Below are 17,190 nucleotides of genomic sequence, written 5' to 3'. Positions count from 1 at the left end.
TTGTAAAATGCTGTATTTTATTATTTTGTCTCTGTCTCTTTTTTGTTTAGTAAATTGCGTTTTTTTCGTCGTTCTTTCTAGCTCTAAAAACCCCATAATTACTACCTACAATACTGACACAACACAGGCTTGTCAGTTGTTAGTAATGAAAATAAAAAGACAAAAATACTTATTTTAGGCAAAGGGGAGAAAACGAGCGAAATACAGTCTCAAATAACTATTTATAGAATAAAGGCTCTTCTTCTTGGTATCCTGTAAAAATTACCTGTGTTGGGGAAATCATGACCTTTCAGTGTCCGAGATGCACTTTGTTTCAACACTCATAACAGTCTTCGCATTCGACGTGAAATGTTACGGTCGGCCAACTTATTTTCCTCGGACAAACCCGGAAGTTGTTTGTCTGTCTCCTGTGCTGGAGGCGCAGGAAAAGCAGCTCCAGCCTCCGGTAGCAGTACCTTTCCAGTTTGTTTCCAAAGGTGAGCTCATACACACTGACATTATATATTAAGCACACACAGTGGTGGCCTTGAGTAGGGCTGCCTCAGCTCCTTGTATTTATGTTCTTTCATGTGTGTTTGAGGCTGAAACGCTCCATTGTTTACATCCGAGCAGTTGCTCTGCTGCTTAGAAACACGTGGATGGAGTGGTCTGAGACATGTCAACCAGGGACTGCCGATACGCTAAAATAACTTTTAAAAGCCCAAAAAAAGCTTAGCGAAAATTTCCGAGCTACCTGTGTTTTATGGCGTGTTACTGTTTAGTGAAGCCTCGGTACTCTGATAAACAGTTCGCATGTTCCCCAGTAAGCTAGCTCGTTAGCATTGAGCTAGCCGGGGTTACCATTAGGCTAACTACAATTGGAGAGTACACAGTTATAAAACTGAAGTTTCTGTTTGTCACTGCAATGTAACCAGGCTGCTGGATGTCCGAGATGTCAGCCTGTCACTCTAGTCTGTTTTTGGCAACCTAACGTAAGTCAAATGACCGCTTGGATGTTATAAACTCCACATTGCAACCATAGCATAATAACACATTCACTAAAATTAAAGAAAAATGTATGTATAATCAAAAGGCCTCATTACACAGTTTTGTGCAAAAGGTGACTTCTGATGTTTGTGTGTGTGTTTTAAACTTGTTTTTTTTCTTAAATTGTTAAATAAACTCTACTCAGCAGGGTTCTTGGAGGGGTTATATATATATAAAATAAATAAATGACCTGTTTTGAAAGTATTTTTATAACTGTGTAATTGCAGCTCAATACAATCAATCCACTCCTTTTTGGTCACTAAATATATCTTTTGTAGAATTGGGATGTTCTACAAAACTGTGATGTTTACTGGGATACATAAATGATATCTAAAAGCGGCTTTGTCAGAAACTCATTGCATCTTCTACATTATAGCAGGGAAGTTCTGGCTTAAAATTACTTATTATCATTCATGAAAGATATGTTTCACATAAGTTTCACAAATTACAGGCCAATAAGTCATTTACAACAGGTTAAATATGGGCAATCATTTTTTGGTAGACACTAGAAATCACCTTTTGGGAGATGATCACTCTTTTGCATGGCACTGGTTAAAAAGTGAATATCTAGCAAAACATTGTCTAGTATTCAAACTGCTGACCTGTAATATGTCAGACATATCTTCCTTGAATGATATCAAGGTATTTTGCGCCAGAAGTGCCATATGCCAAAATGGACAGTATTGGTTATAATGTAGAACACAGACTATGTACAAAATGCAGAATCTTAAGGACATTTGTCTTTATTTTATCTATTACTCCCTTCAAAAATCATGCTGAAGACAGTTTATGTAAGAAAAAGATATCAGACATAAAACACACAGAAACATAAGAAATCACTTTTGTCATAATGCTTGTTCAATACCTGGCTGATACTGATTTTTAAAGATTGCAGTGGGTGGTATGGTGGTGCAGTGTTACCTGTTGCCTCACAGCAAGAAAGTCCTAGGTTTGAATCAAGTCTGGGGCTTTTCTGTGTAGAGTTTGCATGCCTGCCTCGCAGCCTATGACAGCTTAGTTAGTTTCCAGCCTTCTTGCAACCCTGAAGAAAATAGGAGGATGGATGGATCTATTCCAATGTCAGTATATCAGCCAGTATGTTTTTGGATAGCATGTAGTACTGCAAAAGTGTTATATGTAATGTAGTCACCAGTCCTTAGCTGGGCAAACTACATGCAGACACCATTTAGTTACATCAAGTTAATCCAAGCATCTTATAGGCCATTATCCTCCAACCAATACATTAATTGATTATATTAATAGATTATTATTGGTTCAATAGAGTTTGTCCATTCTTTTAGTATTGTAAGTATAAGATGGCCTCCTAATTATTAAGATGATGATGTGCTTTGTTTGAAGAATTGTGCTCTGAATGATATAAGAAAAGATCAGTTAAGTTGATTCAATGTTTTTTTCTTTTTTTTTCTTTTCTTGAAACATAAAATGTACTTTTCTTAACTGCTCGTCCAGCTCAGGTGGATCCCAGCTGTCTTTGGCTGAGAGGCGGATACCTGTTTGTCATGTCTGTAGGGACAAATGACCATTCACGCTCACGTTCACCTCTCTGGACAATTTAGAATCACCAGTTAACCTAACATGCCTGAATTTTACTTAAAGCTTCTCAGATACATGCACATTCACAATTGAGCAATATGTAGGTGTTTCTGTTCTAATGATTAGTTAAATCTCACAGCTATGAAGTACATTTTCAGAGTCCCCAGTTCACTTTTTTTTTTTTAACCAAAACTACAGATAAATTAAACCTTGTATTTCCTGTTTCGGTGTAAACCCATAGGGACTCACGTGTGAATATGCACAGCTGGCTAATAGAAACGTCAGTGCTTGATATTTGTTGATCTCTACTAAATTCATTGTGTCCTAATGCAGCATTTGTAAAACGCATTTCAGCTGCATTCATAGGTCTTATCATTCATAGGTCTTATCATTCATAGGTCTGTCTGATCTATATTAAATCAGACATTTAGACTGTGAGCATGATTAGGATTGAAACTGAAGTAACTAAATAGAATTTAGACACCTTTGCATCTTGCCTGTTGTTTTTCTCTTCACTTTTTTTTCCTGGCATGTCAAAAAGTTTTCTGTGGAAAACCCCTCTTTGGTTTTGGTGAAGCTGAGTTGCTTCACCAAAACAGATGCAATGGAGCTAACAGAGTCCAGAGGTGTTGTTCAGGTAGCATTTTAATTGAGAAGATTAGGAGGAATCACCTGTGTTGTCAGACCATGACTGTACCCGGCCTTTAAGTATAGTACATTAAATTCCACTACTGTAAAACACAGTGAGTCATTTGTCGGCTCCCAGTCCCTGTGAGCTGCTGAAACTTTCAACACAACGGTCGCCCCTCACCAACCGGTAAGATTTTCTGTCCCTTTAATCCCTTGTGGCCGGCTTGTGACCGTGTAGCGTGGCTTTTATGCAGTGTGTGTGCGGCCTGGGAGCCAATCATCTCCTGCCATCATGGCACAGACACGCAGGACTGGACAGAGCAATGGGCCGGTGCCCCTTCTCTGTCCACTTTGTGTGTGTGTGTGTGACTGTGTGTGTTAGAAAAAGGCAGACAAGCACTGGAAAAATTAACACCACAGTGCGTAACCAGCTAATTCAACAATTTTTTGGTGTCACGTTAAGTGTTATTTAAAGTCGTCACCTGGCAGGTAAAAAAACTTGGGTCTTGTTTGCTTGAGCCAATGAAGACAGCTCCGATGGGAAAAAAAAAAAAATCTGAGTGCTCTTGAGCTGTGTCCGCTCAGATTTCTTAACAAGGCCTCACGGTTTTCCGAGTAAGATGGAAGTTTCCTGTAATTGATGTTGGCCTGTGTTTCCTTCAGTTCGACAGTGCTGTGGATATCCGCCATATAACTTAAGAGAGGAAAATGACGACAGCACAATTCTGGTGATAAAGTAGAGCTACTAATTAGTCTTGTATATTAGACCTGACGTGGTTGATCAGTGTTAAATATTTGAATGGGATAAAGATTTCATGTGCACAGAAAAAAAAGAAGAAATTCTAAACATTATTAGAATTGGATTGGTATTGATGAAGATTTTGTAGCTGATATCAGGCAAAATGAAAACTAAATAAGTTTAATTTTCGTATTCAGTTTTGAATCATTTGAAAAACACACTCAGTTAGGAGAAAGATTGGTTGCAGCAAAGGAGCACATCTTTTTCTAAAATTAACAAATGTACACTATTATGACACTAGTAAAAACACAATTTGCTATTTGTGCCTTATTTTCCCGAATAAACCGCTGAGCAGGTGAATCTGAATCCAAAGTGATGCTTTGCAAAGAGAATAAATAGAATAGAATAATCCTTTAATTGTCCCACAAGGGGAAATTTGGGTGTAACGGCAGCAAGAAAGACACATATGCAAACAAACAGTACATAAGACACAGAACAGAAACATACACAATTTTTACATATTTACATCAAGGACAATGGTTACCAAAAACAGAGTAGTGTACCGTTATTAAATTAAATTAAATTAAATTAAATGAAGTTAAGAGGCAAACCCTGGTTATAGTGTGACTCGGTTGATAAAATAGTGCAAGTTACAGCGCTGATGTAAACCTCTGTTTGTTGGGAGCAGTTTTGATTGTACAGTCTGACAGCTGCAGGGAGGAAGGACCTGCGGAAACGCATAAAGAGCTGCTGGTTGGTGAGCTGTTATGATTGCCTACTTAAAGCTGGTTTATGTTGGTGATGGTAACCAGTGTTAGCAGTTTAGAAATGAATTGTTAAAAAAAGTGAAGTTTCCCACGCGTAAGAATTTCTTTTGATTTTATTTTGACTTGCATAATAGAAAACTCTTTGATTTTTTTTTTAATTGTGGGTAGATTAAGCCTTTTATTTCTTTGGGCTTTGGGAAATGTGAAAAGAATTTGATTGACTCGTCTTTACAAACCAAATGATAATAACTAGTGGTCAATAACTGTAGGCTAAAGTAAACTGTCTGTTTGTTCTTCTTTGTCCAACTATAACACAGCAGTGTATTAATAATGTATAATTTGATGCTTGATAATGAGTTAGACAATGTGATGCTGTATTATGTTGATTTTGTGTGCTTTTCAGCCACTGAAGTTGCCATCTCCTCAGGTGTGTGCATGTGGTTGTGAAGATGTACAGTGTCTACCAGGACCGGGAGAGATTGGAGGATGATCTCTATCAAGAGGAAGAAGAGGACTCTGATGGGTCAGAGGCCAACAGCGAGGTGGAGTTCCACCTTTATAGCCAGCTCCACTACTCATCCAACCTTGGGGAACTAGAGGAGCAGGAGGGTGAAGAAGAGCAGAACCATGAAAGAGAGGACACCCGGCAAAATAGGGTTACAGATGGTGATAGAGGACTAGAGGAAAAAACAGGCATCAAGGCTCTGACACCTACTAATGGCAGCCTGCAGCAACACCTGAAGCAGAAGAAGAAGAAAGAGAAAAAGGACAAGCCGAAGAAGAAAAGTGACTCTAAAGGTCAGAGGTTGCCATCATCACTTTTCGAGGAGGTCATCGTGATCGACTCCGGCCCTGACGTCATCTCAATCTCTGACGATGAAAGCGCTGAAGGTGATGAAGGGATCTGTGCTTTAAAGGGTCGAGGCATGCAGACTTCCACTCCAGCGCAGCAGGTAGAGCAAAAAGTGAACTGCTATCCGTGTGTCACATTTACTTTGTTAGCCAGTATTACCCTGCTGATGAACTGTAGATAAAGTCATTTTAACATCAGTCAACACAGTGGCAGAGTAACTAGAAAGTTTGCAGAGTAGTTGTTGACACAGAAGTATTTATATTTAAGATACGTTTAAAAAAATTAATTAAAAAAAAAAAGGTAAATGCAAAAATAAAGACACATTTTATGAAACATATTATTTATGGTGTTTCCAGTTCATTAAAAAAAAAATCCGTCTGGCTTAGGGTAGTGTTAAACAATCTGCAAACGTGTCTCTGACATGCATAAACAAGAAAATGTGTTAAGAAGCACCTCTGAGCAGATTAAACATGCTAAGGAACAGATGCTTTACCTCTGAAACAATTCCTGTGGACACTGAAACAGCGCTGAAGCTCAGCACGTCAGTTTGCAGCTGCACCCTGTAGTCTTGGACTTAATTGCCCATCCAATTTGGTTACTCCTCCAGCCATCCAAGATCAGCTGCCTTTTGCTGCCTTGGGTATTAAGTCAAACCTTAACTTAACTTAAAATCTGAGTTTGTCAGTCATAATCAAAACTGACTGAATGTTGATGACAGTATGTGTGAGCGGTAAGTCTGCCAGATGTCCGTGTGAAGAGTAAAACCAATTTTTTTACTTCAGGTTTTGACACTAATGCAACTTTGACAAACTAGGCCAGCTGGGGCCTCATACTAGCAGCAGATAAATGTTTGCATATGGTCTTGCACAGAATGGGGTCAGGGGATTAAATCCACAGTTCCCAGTCACTTAAATATGAAGCTTATTACAAAAGGATGTCCAATGGCTCAAATGAGCTGTAAAAATAGATTACGCCCAGCATGTGGACATCTAACTTTGAAGACTTTTATGAACGTCTTCTTAGACATAGCAAAAGTCACCATAAAGTTAAAGCCCCTTTATTTTGTAATTTGTGAGACATTATCAGAAATCTGGCTTCCATCTTCATTTTTGATTTTTTTCTGTCCTTTGCAAGCTACTTCTCAGTGGTCACTGGCACCAGGCTTAATTACTGCTGTTTTCCATTTTGAGCTGTAGCATTGCTTGTGAATGACTAGGTGCTGCAGGTGTAATGCTAGCAGTGAAGTAATGATGTTTAACAAAGGACAAAGCAATTTCACAAACCATCACCTTTATCGCTGCTTTGTCATTTGATCAGTTCAGTAAAGCTGCAAGGTAAAAAAATAAATAAATAAAGGATTTGACATCTGATGCACACTAATTGCGTGTATAATTCATCCATGTAGGATGCTCAGAAAAGGAAAAGGACTCCAGGTGTGCCTGTGACTGTGGAGTCCAGCAGTTCAGAATCTGATTCAGAAGAGTCAGAATCCGAATCTGAGTCCGATTCATCTGATTCGGATGGCCTGGAAAGCTGGATGATCCTGGGTCAAGGGAATCAGTTTGGCGACCACTCCATCTCACTCAACCTGGAAGGAGGGTCTCACAGCGAATCGGGTGTGTTGTGTGTCTGTCTTTTGTGACCTTATTTAATCGTGACTCCTGTTTGTACTGAGAAATAGTTAGACCTACAGTGCTGTGAAAAAGTGTTTGCCCCTTTCTAGATTTCTTATTTATTTGCATATTTGTCATGCTTACATATGGAAGCCCGTTTCCGCCACTAAATAAAAACAAAAAAGGTAGTATCCATAACTCAAAATTTCGAGTTACTTTTCTCAAAATTTCGAGTTAGCTCTGCCAATCAAAAATATATGTGAATGAGGTCGCTTTCTTGTTACCCGGAAGCATATGGCGCAGAGGAACGCGCACTCAAAACGGATCGCAACAAATTGGCGCTTTCGCGAGTACGTTTGCTGATAGTAACACCATGTGATTCAGCTAATAACACAGGGATTTCATCATTTGTGAAGCCAGGCTGAAAACACTCAGCAATCTGTGCATTCACGACTGGATGTAATACCGGTAGCTTAGCTGTAGCATTTGTAGCTGAGGGCTTCAGCTTCCAGGTAACAAGGAAATGACGTCATTCACGTAGATTACTGATTGGCAGCGCTAACTCGAAATTTCAAGTTAATTTCTCGAAATTTTGAGAAAAAAACTCGAAATTTTGAGAAAATAACTCGGAATTTTGAGTTACGGATCCTTTTTTTAAATTTTTTTAGTGGCGGAAACGGGCTTCCATACTTACATGTTTCAGCTCATCAAATAAATATTTTCACGGCATTGTATTTGGGCTGCACCTCTTGTGTGGCCCAGTTCATTCAGAACACTTAGTCTACCTGCACAGCCCATTGATAAGAAGCAGGCGTTAGGCTGCACTGAGAACAATCTGTGTGAATGCGTGTTTGTACATACATAAGCAGCATCTATGTCTGCATGTTTACGAACTTGTAAGCTTTTAGCATTCCTGGCACCGTCTGCCCAGCTGCTCGCTTCTCTGATGCATCTTTAAATATGTTTGTGTGCATTATGTATTGATATATGTGTGTGAGTCTGCGAAAGTGTGAATATTTGTGTTTATAACATATTCTGGCTCTAATCAGCATGCATGCGTACATACACGTGGATACCAGCAGTCATAACGCTAATGCCAAAAACAAACAAACGGAGAAACGGTAACGCAGGAGGAGAGGGAGGGGAGGTTTGGGAGAGATGGGAGTAATCAAAAAATGAATAAAAATGTTCCCTGCAAATCTCTTCAGATCTACACATTATCTTAACCTGCAGCCTCAGCAACCTCTCCGGCTCCCTCCTCCTTCTCCTCCCTCCTACCTAACGCTCTCCCATCTCATTCTTTTATCCTATTTTCTCACTATTGTGCTCTCTCTCTCCCACTCTCCCTCTCACCGTTTCTTCCTCATTTGAATTTCCCTGGGCTGATGTTTCTGCAAGAGTGCTCACTGCCTCCTCTACACACAACTGGGCTAAAGGAGGGGGTCTGTAGCTGGTGGGAAGGCTTGAGGTTTGGCCTGGTTTTGGGAGGAAAGGAGGATTTTAGGTCTTTCTCTCCCTCTCTGTCTCTCGTCTGGTTTCTCTCTGTGATCTTTGGAGCTTGACCTCATGTCTGCACATGGGGGGTCATGGGTGTGGTGTGGATGGGATCTTAAAGTGAGAGGAATCGGGGGGGGGGGGGGGGGACTTTTTCAAAAAAAAGGGGAAATAAAGGCAAGGAAATTAAGGGATGAGCCTGAGTAGTCTTGAACTGTGCCTGAATTTAATACAACTCACTAATTCAAACTTGGTCCTGAGTATGTTGGGCGTTTACACTAAAAACGGGCCAAAATATAAAAATTTTTTTCTTAAATCTTAAGAAAAAATTCTGAAAAGCACAAAAACTAAAATTGAACTGATCCCAGATTACCGTTTTCTATTCATCCCAAAACCGATAGGGCTTATCGTGGGGTGCTGTATGAAAACTATTAAAACACATTAGTGAGCCACACTCCTGCCACTGTAAAACATTTCCAAGTGCACCAAATGTGCCATTCTGCAGATGCATTCCCTAAGAAATACATCGTTCACTTTTTTTTGTAATTCTTTGAAACAAAAAAGCTTCTTTTAGAAATAAATGGTGTTTTAAAAAAAATAGATGGTAACCATTAGAGCTAAAAGACAGAAGTTTGCTTTATGCAGTTTGTTTTATGATTAAGCAAAATTCACGAACTGTGTTTTAAAGGTTGTCACCTGTTAATTAAATTAATAATCAAATAAGATGTCTGTTGATCTCAACTGAAAATTTGGTTTTATAGCTCTTTGAAGAATTATGAAAAAAATATTTAGTGTTATTAAATCTTTGAGAAAAAACTGACAAAAAGTCAAATGATTTAGTGTGTACTAAATGTAACCTGACTAGTAGTGGGTTTTTAAGGAATGCAAGAAGTCATGATAATCAATATATCTGCATAGATTTATACACGCATCTCTAAAGTGTTGCATACTCTGCTACATGTGCTGCACGTTTTCAGATGGGTTTAAATGGGACGGCACATATTTATGTGTGACGAGCCAGTATTGGACCGATAATGTCGCTTGCTGATACATCTTTGTGTGAAGTACGCGCTGCAGCTGACTTGAATGTATGTTTGGGACACAGTTTTGATTCCCTCTTGCCTCCACCTCTCTGATGGTGTAGGTTTAAAAACACAATCGTATGCTGAATCATTTTCTTCTTTTACAATTCATTTCACAAGCTTTTTTACTTTGAAAAGATATTCAGAGAAAAAGGCCAATTTTAGGTCGCTGAGATATGGTTGTTTGAATTTTTATGGCAACCTTAATCTTAATCGTTACATCCATAAACCAGGGCTTCAAATATAAAGATTGATTTCTGTTTTTTATATGCCATGTTGTGAGTTCTGTAGCTTTGGTTTCTGCGTGTGTGTGTGTGTGTGTGTGTGTGTGTGTGTGTGTGTGTGTGTGTGTGTGTGTGTGTGAGTGTAACCATTTTGCACAGCAGCGACTAATAGTATTTGTACGCCTAGACCCCATCTCAGCATCACCATCAAATCACATTCACTACACTTAGTCTCTCCCTCTCGCCTGCAGAAATTTAATCTGTTCATCCTCTTTCTCTCCCTCTTCCGCCTTCATGTTGTCACTTGTTCACATACTTTTACAATCTAATCTTTTCTCACCCCTTGAGATAAGTTTTTTTTTTAAATAATTTTTTTAATCAAGAACGTGAACACACATGCACACACAGTCTGAGTGGCTATCTGTCACCTAGCTGTTAGTAGCGGGTCCTGCTGGGTGGATCTGTAAGGACAACGAATAGGTAAAACAAAAAAAAAAGAGAGAGAGAGAGAGAAAAGATAGTTGAGAGAAGGAGGGTGAGCGAGGGCCGTCCGCCTGTCCGGCAGCTATGCAGCAGCAACCAGACGGAACAAGAGAGCGAAAACAGGTCTTCCCAAAATCCAGCTCAGTGCCTTTCCCACCCGAAGAGGTGTGCGTCTACTTCCCCGTGAATGAATCTGCGGTGTAGGCGGGGTGTGCTGAAGCTAAACTTGAATTGTAAGTGGTTAAACTTCACTCTATGGTCACACTCCCCCCCCACCCCCCTCTCCTCCCACCCCCAGCTCTCTCCTCTTCGCTTTTTTTTTTTGTCCCCTCGATCTTGGTCAGTGCACACCAAACTTTGTTTGAGGCTTAGAGTCAGCTCTGGCTTGCTATCAGGGTGGCCGATCACATCAGAGTGAGCATGAATGTGTGTGTGTCAATGTGTGTGTTTCACTGAAAGTCTTGGTGAATTAGAGAGAAGTGAGTGTTTGTATGTAATGGTTAACTCTGACTCAGAGAAAAGCGAGGTAAGTCTGTTCACTTCTCTCTTCTTCTTCCTTCATCATTTTCTGTGTGCCATCTTTTATAGTCCTGAGAGGCTGTTCCATACTCAGATTTATTTGTGGAAAGTAGTTGCACAAATGTTTTCAGCTTTAGATATGTGTGAATGAGCCACACTACTTTAGGCCTAAAGCTTTCTTCTGCTGCTTATTGCAGCATCTGTGTACTCTAAAGTTGCATGCCAGTGTACGCACAAAGTGAAATGCGGATTTAGCTGTGTGTATTTTCTTTTTGCTCCGATTATGTGTGAGAGTGCACGTTTATGTACAGGGCATCGGGATTGTAAAATGAGATTACAATGGCACGTTGGGTAGTGCAGTAGGTGTGCGTGTGTGTGCGCGCGCACGTGTGGGTGTGTGGGTGGGCGGGCAGGCGCTGCAGAAGGGAGACATGGATAGGATCAGCTCTTATCTTGGCTGCCCAGTGCCACACGAGGTGTAACGCCACACCCACGCTACCACACAGTGTGTTTGAACAGGCACACACACACACACCATGAAATCACTGTGCCATAGTTTGACTTGTATTATCCTTTTTTCTTTTTCTTTTTTTCAGAGGATATGCAAATTAGATGAGACTACAGTGTAGGCCTAATATTAGCGCATGCAAAATAAATGGTGGAAATTCAGTTGAATGACCGGTGCCTTCATATCTAAAAAAAAAAAAAAAAGCTTTTGATTGAACAATCATTTTGATGCCAGCGGCCTTTGAAATGTAATGACATTTGCAATCGAGTAAATGAAACAGAAGGTTTTTGTAATGCAAAAAAGAAAAATCTCCTTATTGAGTATTCCATATTTTGTTAAAATTAATTGAGCATTTACTGCTCATCTTTTGCTTATTAAGATGTATTTATGTTGTGTAGACTCATTAAAGATTTTATTATTTAGCCCCTTGCAGCATTTTTGGACATGCTTTGCACTGTACACAGTGCAACTTGTTAGCTTGTGTTATTTATTATTGTGAAATATAGTGCAGGATAATCCTCATGCTGTTCCTGCAGACTCAGAGATAGAAACTTATCATCGTTGGATTTCGTGTTTGTGTTCTTCTGTTCAATTGTACTTTAAATATTAGAAAATCAGCACAGCTGAATTCTTCCTTCTTCTAACTTAGCTTCAGGACGTCTTTTGTCAAATGGTTTCATAAAGAAAATTGAGTAAAATAATTGCTTACATATGTGACAAAGAACAGGATAGAGGAAGTAGAAATTGTGAAGCACCACTCGAGTCTATATCTAAAAAATCGTGGTGGACGGACAGGTAGTAGAGCTCAGCATCAGACAGAGGTAGAGAGAGATGAGAGCGGTAGAAGCCAAAGTGGATGAGACAGGCCTTGAAAAGCATCGGCCACGGTGTCGGTCTGTCAGGAACGGTTTGTCTCCAGGCTAAGATCTCAGAGTGGCTCGAACACGGCCGGATTTCTGTCTGCACAAACTGATATCCAGCGCTGTCTGTCAGCCCCGTCTGTGTGTAGCTGATGGTTCTGCTGTTGAACCTTCCCACATAAGTCGTGACCTGATGTGGCTCTGTACAAAGCTGCGAATCTGGTTCAAATGCCATTATTTTTAGGAAAAACGAAAGCAAATTTTTGTCTCACGAGCCGTTTTCAGATTTCCAGCACGTCAGCTGCACTTGAAACTGTTCATATGAAGCTTTAAGTCTGAGCCAAATATGAGTTGTCGCAATGTCATGATGGATTGATTTTGAAATTCATTTAAATGTTAGATTTATAGTTTATGTATGTGACATAATCACATTTATTTTCTTATTAAAATGTATTTTGAAACTGTAGCGATAATAGTTTTTTTTTTAATGTTTTATATTTTGCAACATTTTCTGCATCTACTGTTATTCAAATTGCAGAATTACGGTCAAAATACTGCCCCTGCTTTTAGTTATCACGGACACGTTTTAATTTCAGCTGTGCTGCTTCTACTGCAGAGTGTCTTTTTTTGTGTGCAGATATCTGGAGTTTATTTATACCGCTTTTATCTGCATCTGGACAGAACAAGCCATCCTGTCTGAAAGTAATCTTTGTCAAAATAATCTATGAAAATTTTGCTATTTTTTTTCCTGGAAACTTTGACTCAAAAACACCCACAGACATCTGCGGTTGCGGGTCCAGGTGCTCATTTGTATTAATGTGGCTGTTTGTTCTTCAGCGTGAGTGAGGGGCAGCATTTGAATATAATCTAGGAGAAAACATTTTGGCTACATTTACAGAAACCTTTGCACAGCCACCATCTGTCGGTCAGGGAGTGGCATTTTGATTCCCGAATTTGAGATGGTTTAAATTTGTTTTATTTTTTCACCCATTTTAGTTTGATTTGAGATATTTTTTTTATGAAATGTGGTTGTTTTGTTTTTAATATGTCGTATTGTAGAAATGAGAGGACGTTTGAGAGCGAAAGTGAAGGTGCGATGCCAGGTTGTGTGTGTGTGTGTGTGTGTGTGTGTGTTGGAGTGTGAAGGTGTGCGCATCTAAAGAGAAAAGTGTGTGTCAGCCTCACCACGCCTGAGGTGAGCCCAATAACCGTGCCATGGCCCACTGGAACGAAGTTTCACCATCTTTAGTTCCGAATAGAGAGAGAATGTGACATTAAATGAAATGGTTTTCAACGCTTTGCTTTTTTTTTTTTAGCTGCCGCTGATGAACCGTGGTTTGGGATTTTTGTCTTTTTGAGCGTGAGATGTAACATTGCATGAGAGGGGCTTCTTTTAGCAATAGCACACAACCGGCTGCTTGCGGTAACTGTGGCCTGGAGGAAGGGGTAATAAACTGGAGACCAAGGGGGTCCCTACTGTAGTTTAATGCGTATGTATGTGTGTGTCTGTGTGGGTGGGGTGGTGGGTGGATTGAATAGGGAATCCCTGTCTTCTACTTGAACCTTTATTTAACCAGGATATCCCACTGAGAGCAAGGATCTTTTTTTCTTTTTTTTCTTCCTACGGAGACCTGCAGCAGACACAGTGCCCTGAAGCTACAGTGTAAGACACCTTGACAAATACACAACAGAAACACACACGCACACAGACACCCACTCAAGTCTGATTAAATAAAACTTCTAGGCCTCAACACCTTAATCCTGCATTGTTTGTCCTTGCAGTCCGCTTGGTCCTGTAACTGTAGCTTTTGGTCAAGTAGTTACACAAAATGTGTCCGTTTTCACAAACTGTCTCATCCTTTAAATGAAGGACTGGGAGGGAAGGGACACAGAGGAGACTAGCAGAGAGGAAAAAAATGTCAATTACAATTACCAATAATAATCATTATAATTAAGCAATCACTTAATAAGAAATCAAATTATTGTGGGGGGTGACAGTGGGACAGAGGGAGGTCCCGTGGGACTGTATTAATTTCTATTCTTTTATTTGACCCGAGAACTTTCCCTTTATTGTCTTTCCTTGGTTTTTGGGCTAGGAGGGGTTGTCGAGAGGGCTTTATTAACTGGTAGCCTAGGGTGATGATTTTTTTCTTTCTTTTTTTGGATGGTGGAATTGAGGGAACGGGGTTTGAGGGATATGTATTAATATTAATACGTTTTTGGGCTGAGGAACAGGAGGAAGAGGACTGAGCGATGGAAGGGTGAGGGGGGGCGTAAAGGCAGTCATGGATCCACAAAATCACCCCGTCTCCTCTCGCTTCATTTTTAGCCCCCCCCCCCCCCCCTTTTTTTTGGGGGGGGGGTACTCACTTTCTGGTTCACCTCTACTACTTCTCAGAGCTCCGGCGCCAGCAAAGAGGGGAGCTGTCTGTTTTGAAATCATAAGTTCAGTTTAACAGTCAACAGGATAAGAGGGAGAACCCCAAACACACAAATACACCTCATTTAGGGTTTGTACACTTGCTTCGGTATGCAAAGGGTTGCCTAATAATAGCAAGGCAATGTTTTTCACAAGGTCCCAGAGGGTGTGTGTGTGTGTGTGTGTGTGTGAGAGAGAGACTCTTGGCAGTGTACCACACAGACACACAAGTGTGCCTGTTTAGCAGTTTCCTCTCCAGAGGCTCCTGGCAGTGTGTATGTGGCCATTCCAAGGCTTCTCCCCATGTCTCTTAATTAAGGCACTCGTCAGACAGAGACCAGCTGGGCCTGGTCTGGCCTAGCTGGCACTCACTAATTTCAGTCAGTCTAACCCTTCCCTCATCTTCTTTGCTTTTTTGTTTCTTTCCTACTCACCTTCTCTCTTCTGCAGATTTCTTTGGCCTTTGTTTCCCTCATTGATTGACTTGTACGTTCTTGGATTGCTGCATATCGATGGAAGTGCCCTCTGCATGTTTATAACATATGTAAGCTTAACTAGTTGACCTTTCCATCACACCTGCCTTCAATAAAGCACTAATTAGGAGTCCCATTAGTATCTGAGAGTCTGCTAGTTAATCGGCCCTTAAATACCAGGATATAGGTGTTAAGGAACACGTTAAATGCTTAAGCAGTTGTCATGAGGGGGGGGGGGGGAATACCATGAGAAAATAGAAAAAAAAATCAGTGTTTGTTCTGTGTGGGATAAAATAAATGTAAAGGGAAAAAGCTCTCTAAATCTAAGAAATTATCCAGTCATTTTCTTCCTTTTAAATTTTTTTTTTTTTTGTAGTTCGTGGCCGATGTTCTCAGACACACTGAAACATTGTGTATTTAACTGGCAGGATATGTCATGCCTCTTTGGTCACATCTCTTTTGAAAGACTAAAATGGACTTGCATTCCTTATGCAAACAATGCAGAAAAATGGTCGCTGTCTCTAACTCAAATGTTGTGACCAACCAAGATTTCCATAACTTCATAAAGGCAACATAATATATCAACATGATCTACTACAGATGGCTACAGCAAGCGTATGCTAAGGACAAGCGTACATCCATATCACAATCTGCTTTTCTTCCCTTAACCCTTCAGCTCCACCCTCCTTCACTCCATCCATCTCATCTCTTTATTCCTCCACTCCCATTCCCAGCCATGCTTCCGTATAACAAGACCAAGCCCTGGTTACGGGGCTGTTGCTATGCCAGGTTGCAGGCTTTTCCTGAGTTAATCCAGTTTCTATCCAGGATGTATTTTGGTGTTTTCACGGCTAGCAGTGGACACTATGTCCCCCAGTCTACATTCAGACTTCCTGTAAAGAGGTTTAATGTGTCTAAATGTGTGATTTATCAAATTTCCTCAGTATTGTATGATTAACTCTCCTTGCACACATGTGTAACTGGTTTGTGTCTGTGAAGTTTAAGCCTTTGCCTGTGCGTGTGCTCCTGCGCACACGCATGCCTGTGCATTTGCACACCTAGGCCGCCCCTTTATCCGGGGGATTATGGTTAAATGAAATGCTGAGATTCTGGCGGCGAGCGACCGATAAAGCCGAAGTCGGCGTTGGGAGAGAAAATTAATTATTGGGGATAAAATCAAGAGCGAAGGAGATAGTTACCGACTCGTTGGGGAGTTTAGTCATTGATATTTCGGCACAGGCTTCCAGACAACATGCAGAGTTCATCACACCCTTAATGTGATACTAGTTTTGTGTGTCTAAGTGTGTGTGGATGCACCTTTGAGCTGGGCTTTACAAACTTTTAAAGGTTTTGGTTGAGGATCAAAAAGCCTTTGGGTTTTAACGCAGCCGACATACTGATGTAGCTTTTTCCCCCCCCCCATTTTTCCCTGCGGATCAGCTGGAATGTCCTCGGGGTTTCCAGCAGCTCAAGGACTTTTATCCTTTGAGTATTCACATTTCACAGCATTCAGTCATTCTTGTCTCCATTAATGTAGGTTTTTCTCAGAGCAAGATTTAAACAATCTTAAATTAAGTTAAAATTTAAGTGGAGCTGATGCAAAAGTCACATTACTCTCTGCTTTAGTTGTTTCAGCCAACTGGTACAAGTAATCCTGCCAAAATTACACTTTAATCAAAGCCAGGCTTCTGAATTTCTCTGATTACTCAATTAAAAGATAATAACTGTCAAGAACAGCAAATAAAAAAAAAAATAGTATGAAATCTAGATTGTAGAAGAACTTTGATTGTTAAGTTTCCCATCATGTTGCAGATTTAGAGGCACTTTAAAATAACTGATACCACTACTTTTTGTCTAGCTGGATGATAAAAGAAATCTTTCTCTAGCATTCACAGATTTTGGCTTTCATGAAGAATTTGTATTATTGTTTGTAATCAGAGGAAAGA

At 40.2% G+C, this 17,190-nt stretch overlaps 1 protein-coding gene across 4 annotated transcripts in view; it reads left to right on the top strand.

The window, feature by feature from the left end:
* The first annotated feature begins 325 nt into the window (after window positions 1-325).
* The window catches only part of zcchc7 (zinc finger, CCHC domain containing 7), a 51,350-nt gene continuing 34,485 nt past the window's right edge, over window positions 326-17,190 (top strand). For 2 of the 4 annotated variants that reach the window (XM_005928315.3, XM_014335503.2), the window contains exons 1-3: window positions 326-476; window positions 5,120-5,669; window positions 6,975-7,185. In XM_005928315.3, coding sequence (XP_005928377.2) covers window positions 5,166-5,669; window positions 6,975-7,185 — 715 coding nt within the window. In that variant the 5' untranslated portion in view covers window positions 326-476; window positions 5,120-5,165. Of the gene's footprint in view, window positions 477-914; window positions 972-4,449; window positions 5,670-6,974; window positions 7,186-17,190 lie in introns of those variants that run through there. The other 2 variants (XM_014335502.2, XM_042223413.1) reach the window with 2 other exon arrangements.

The sequence above is a fragment of the Haplochromis burtoni genome, unplaced genomic scaffold (assembly GCF_018398535.1).
Source record: "Haplochromis burtoni strain Fernald_Lab_line unplaced genomic scaffold, NCSU_Asbu1 Contig_110, whole genome shotgun sequence".
In the NCBI taxonomy this organism is placed as follows: Eukaryota; Metazoa; Chordata; class Actinopteri; order Cichliformes; family Cichlidae; genus Haplochromis; species Haplochromis burtoni.
Note: the sequence above shows the minus strand (reverse complement) of the source record. Positions and strands in the feature narration are given on the sequence as shown.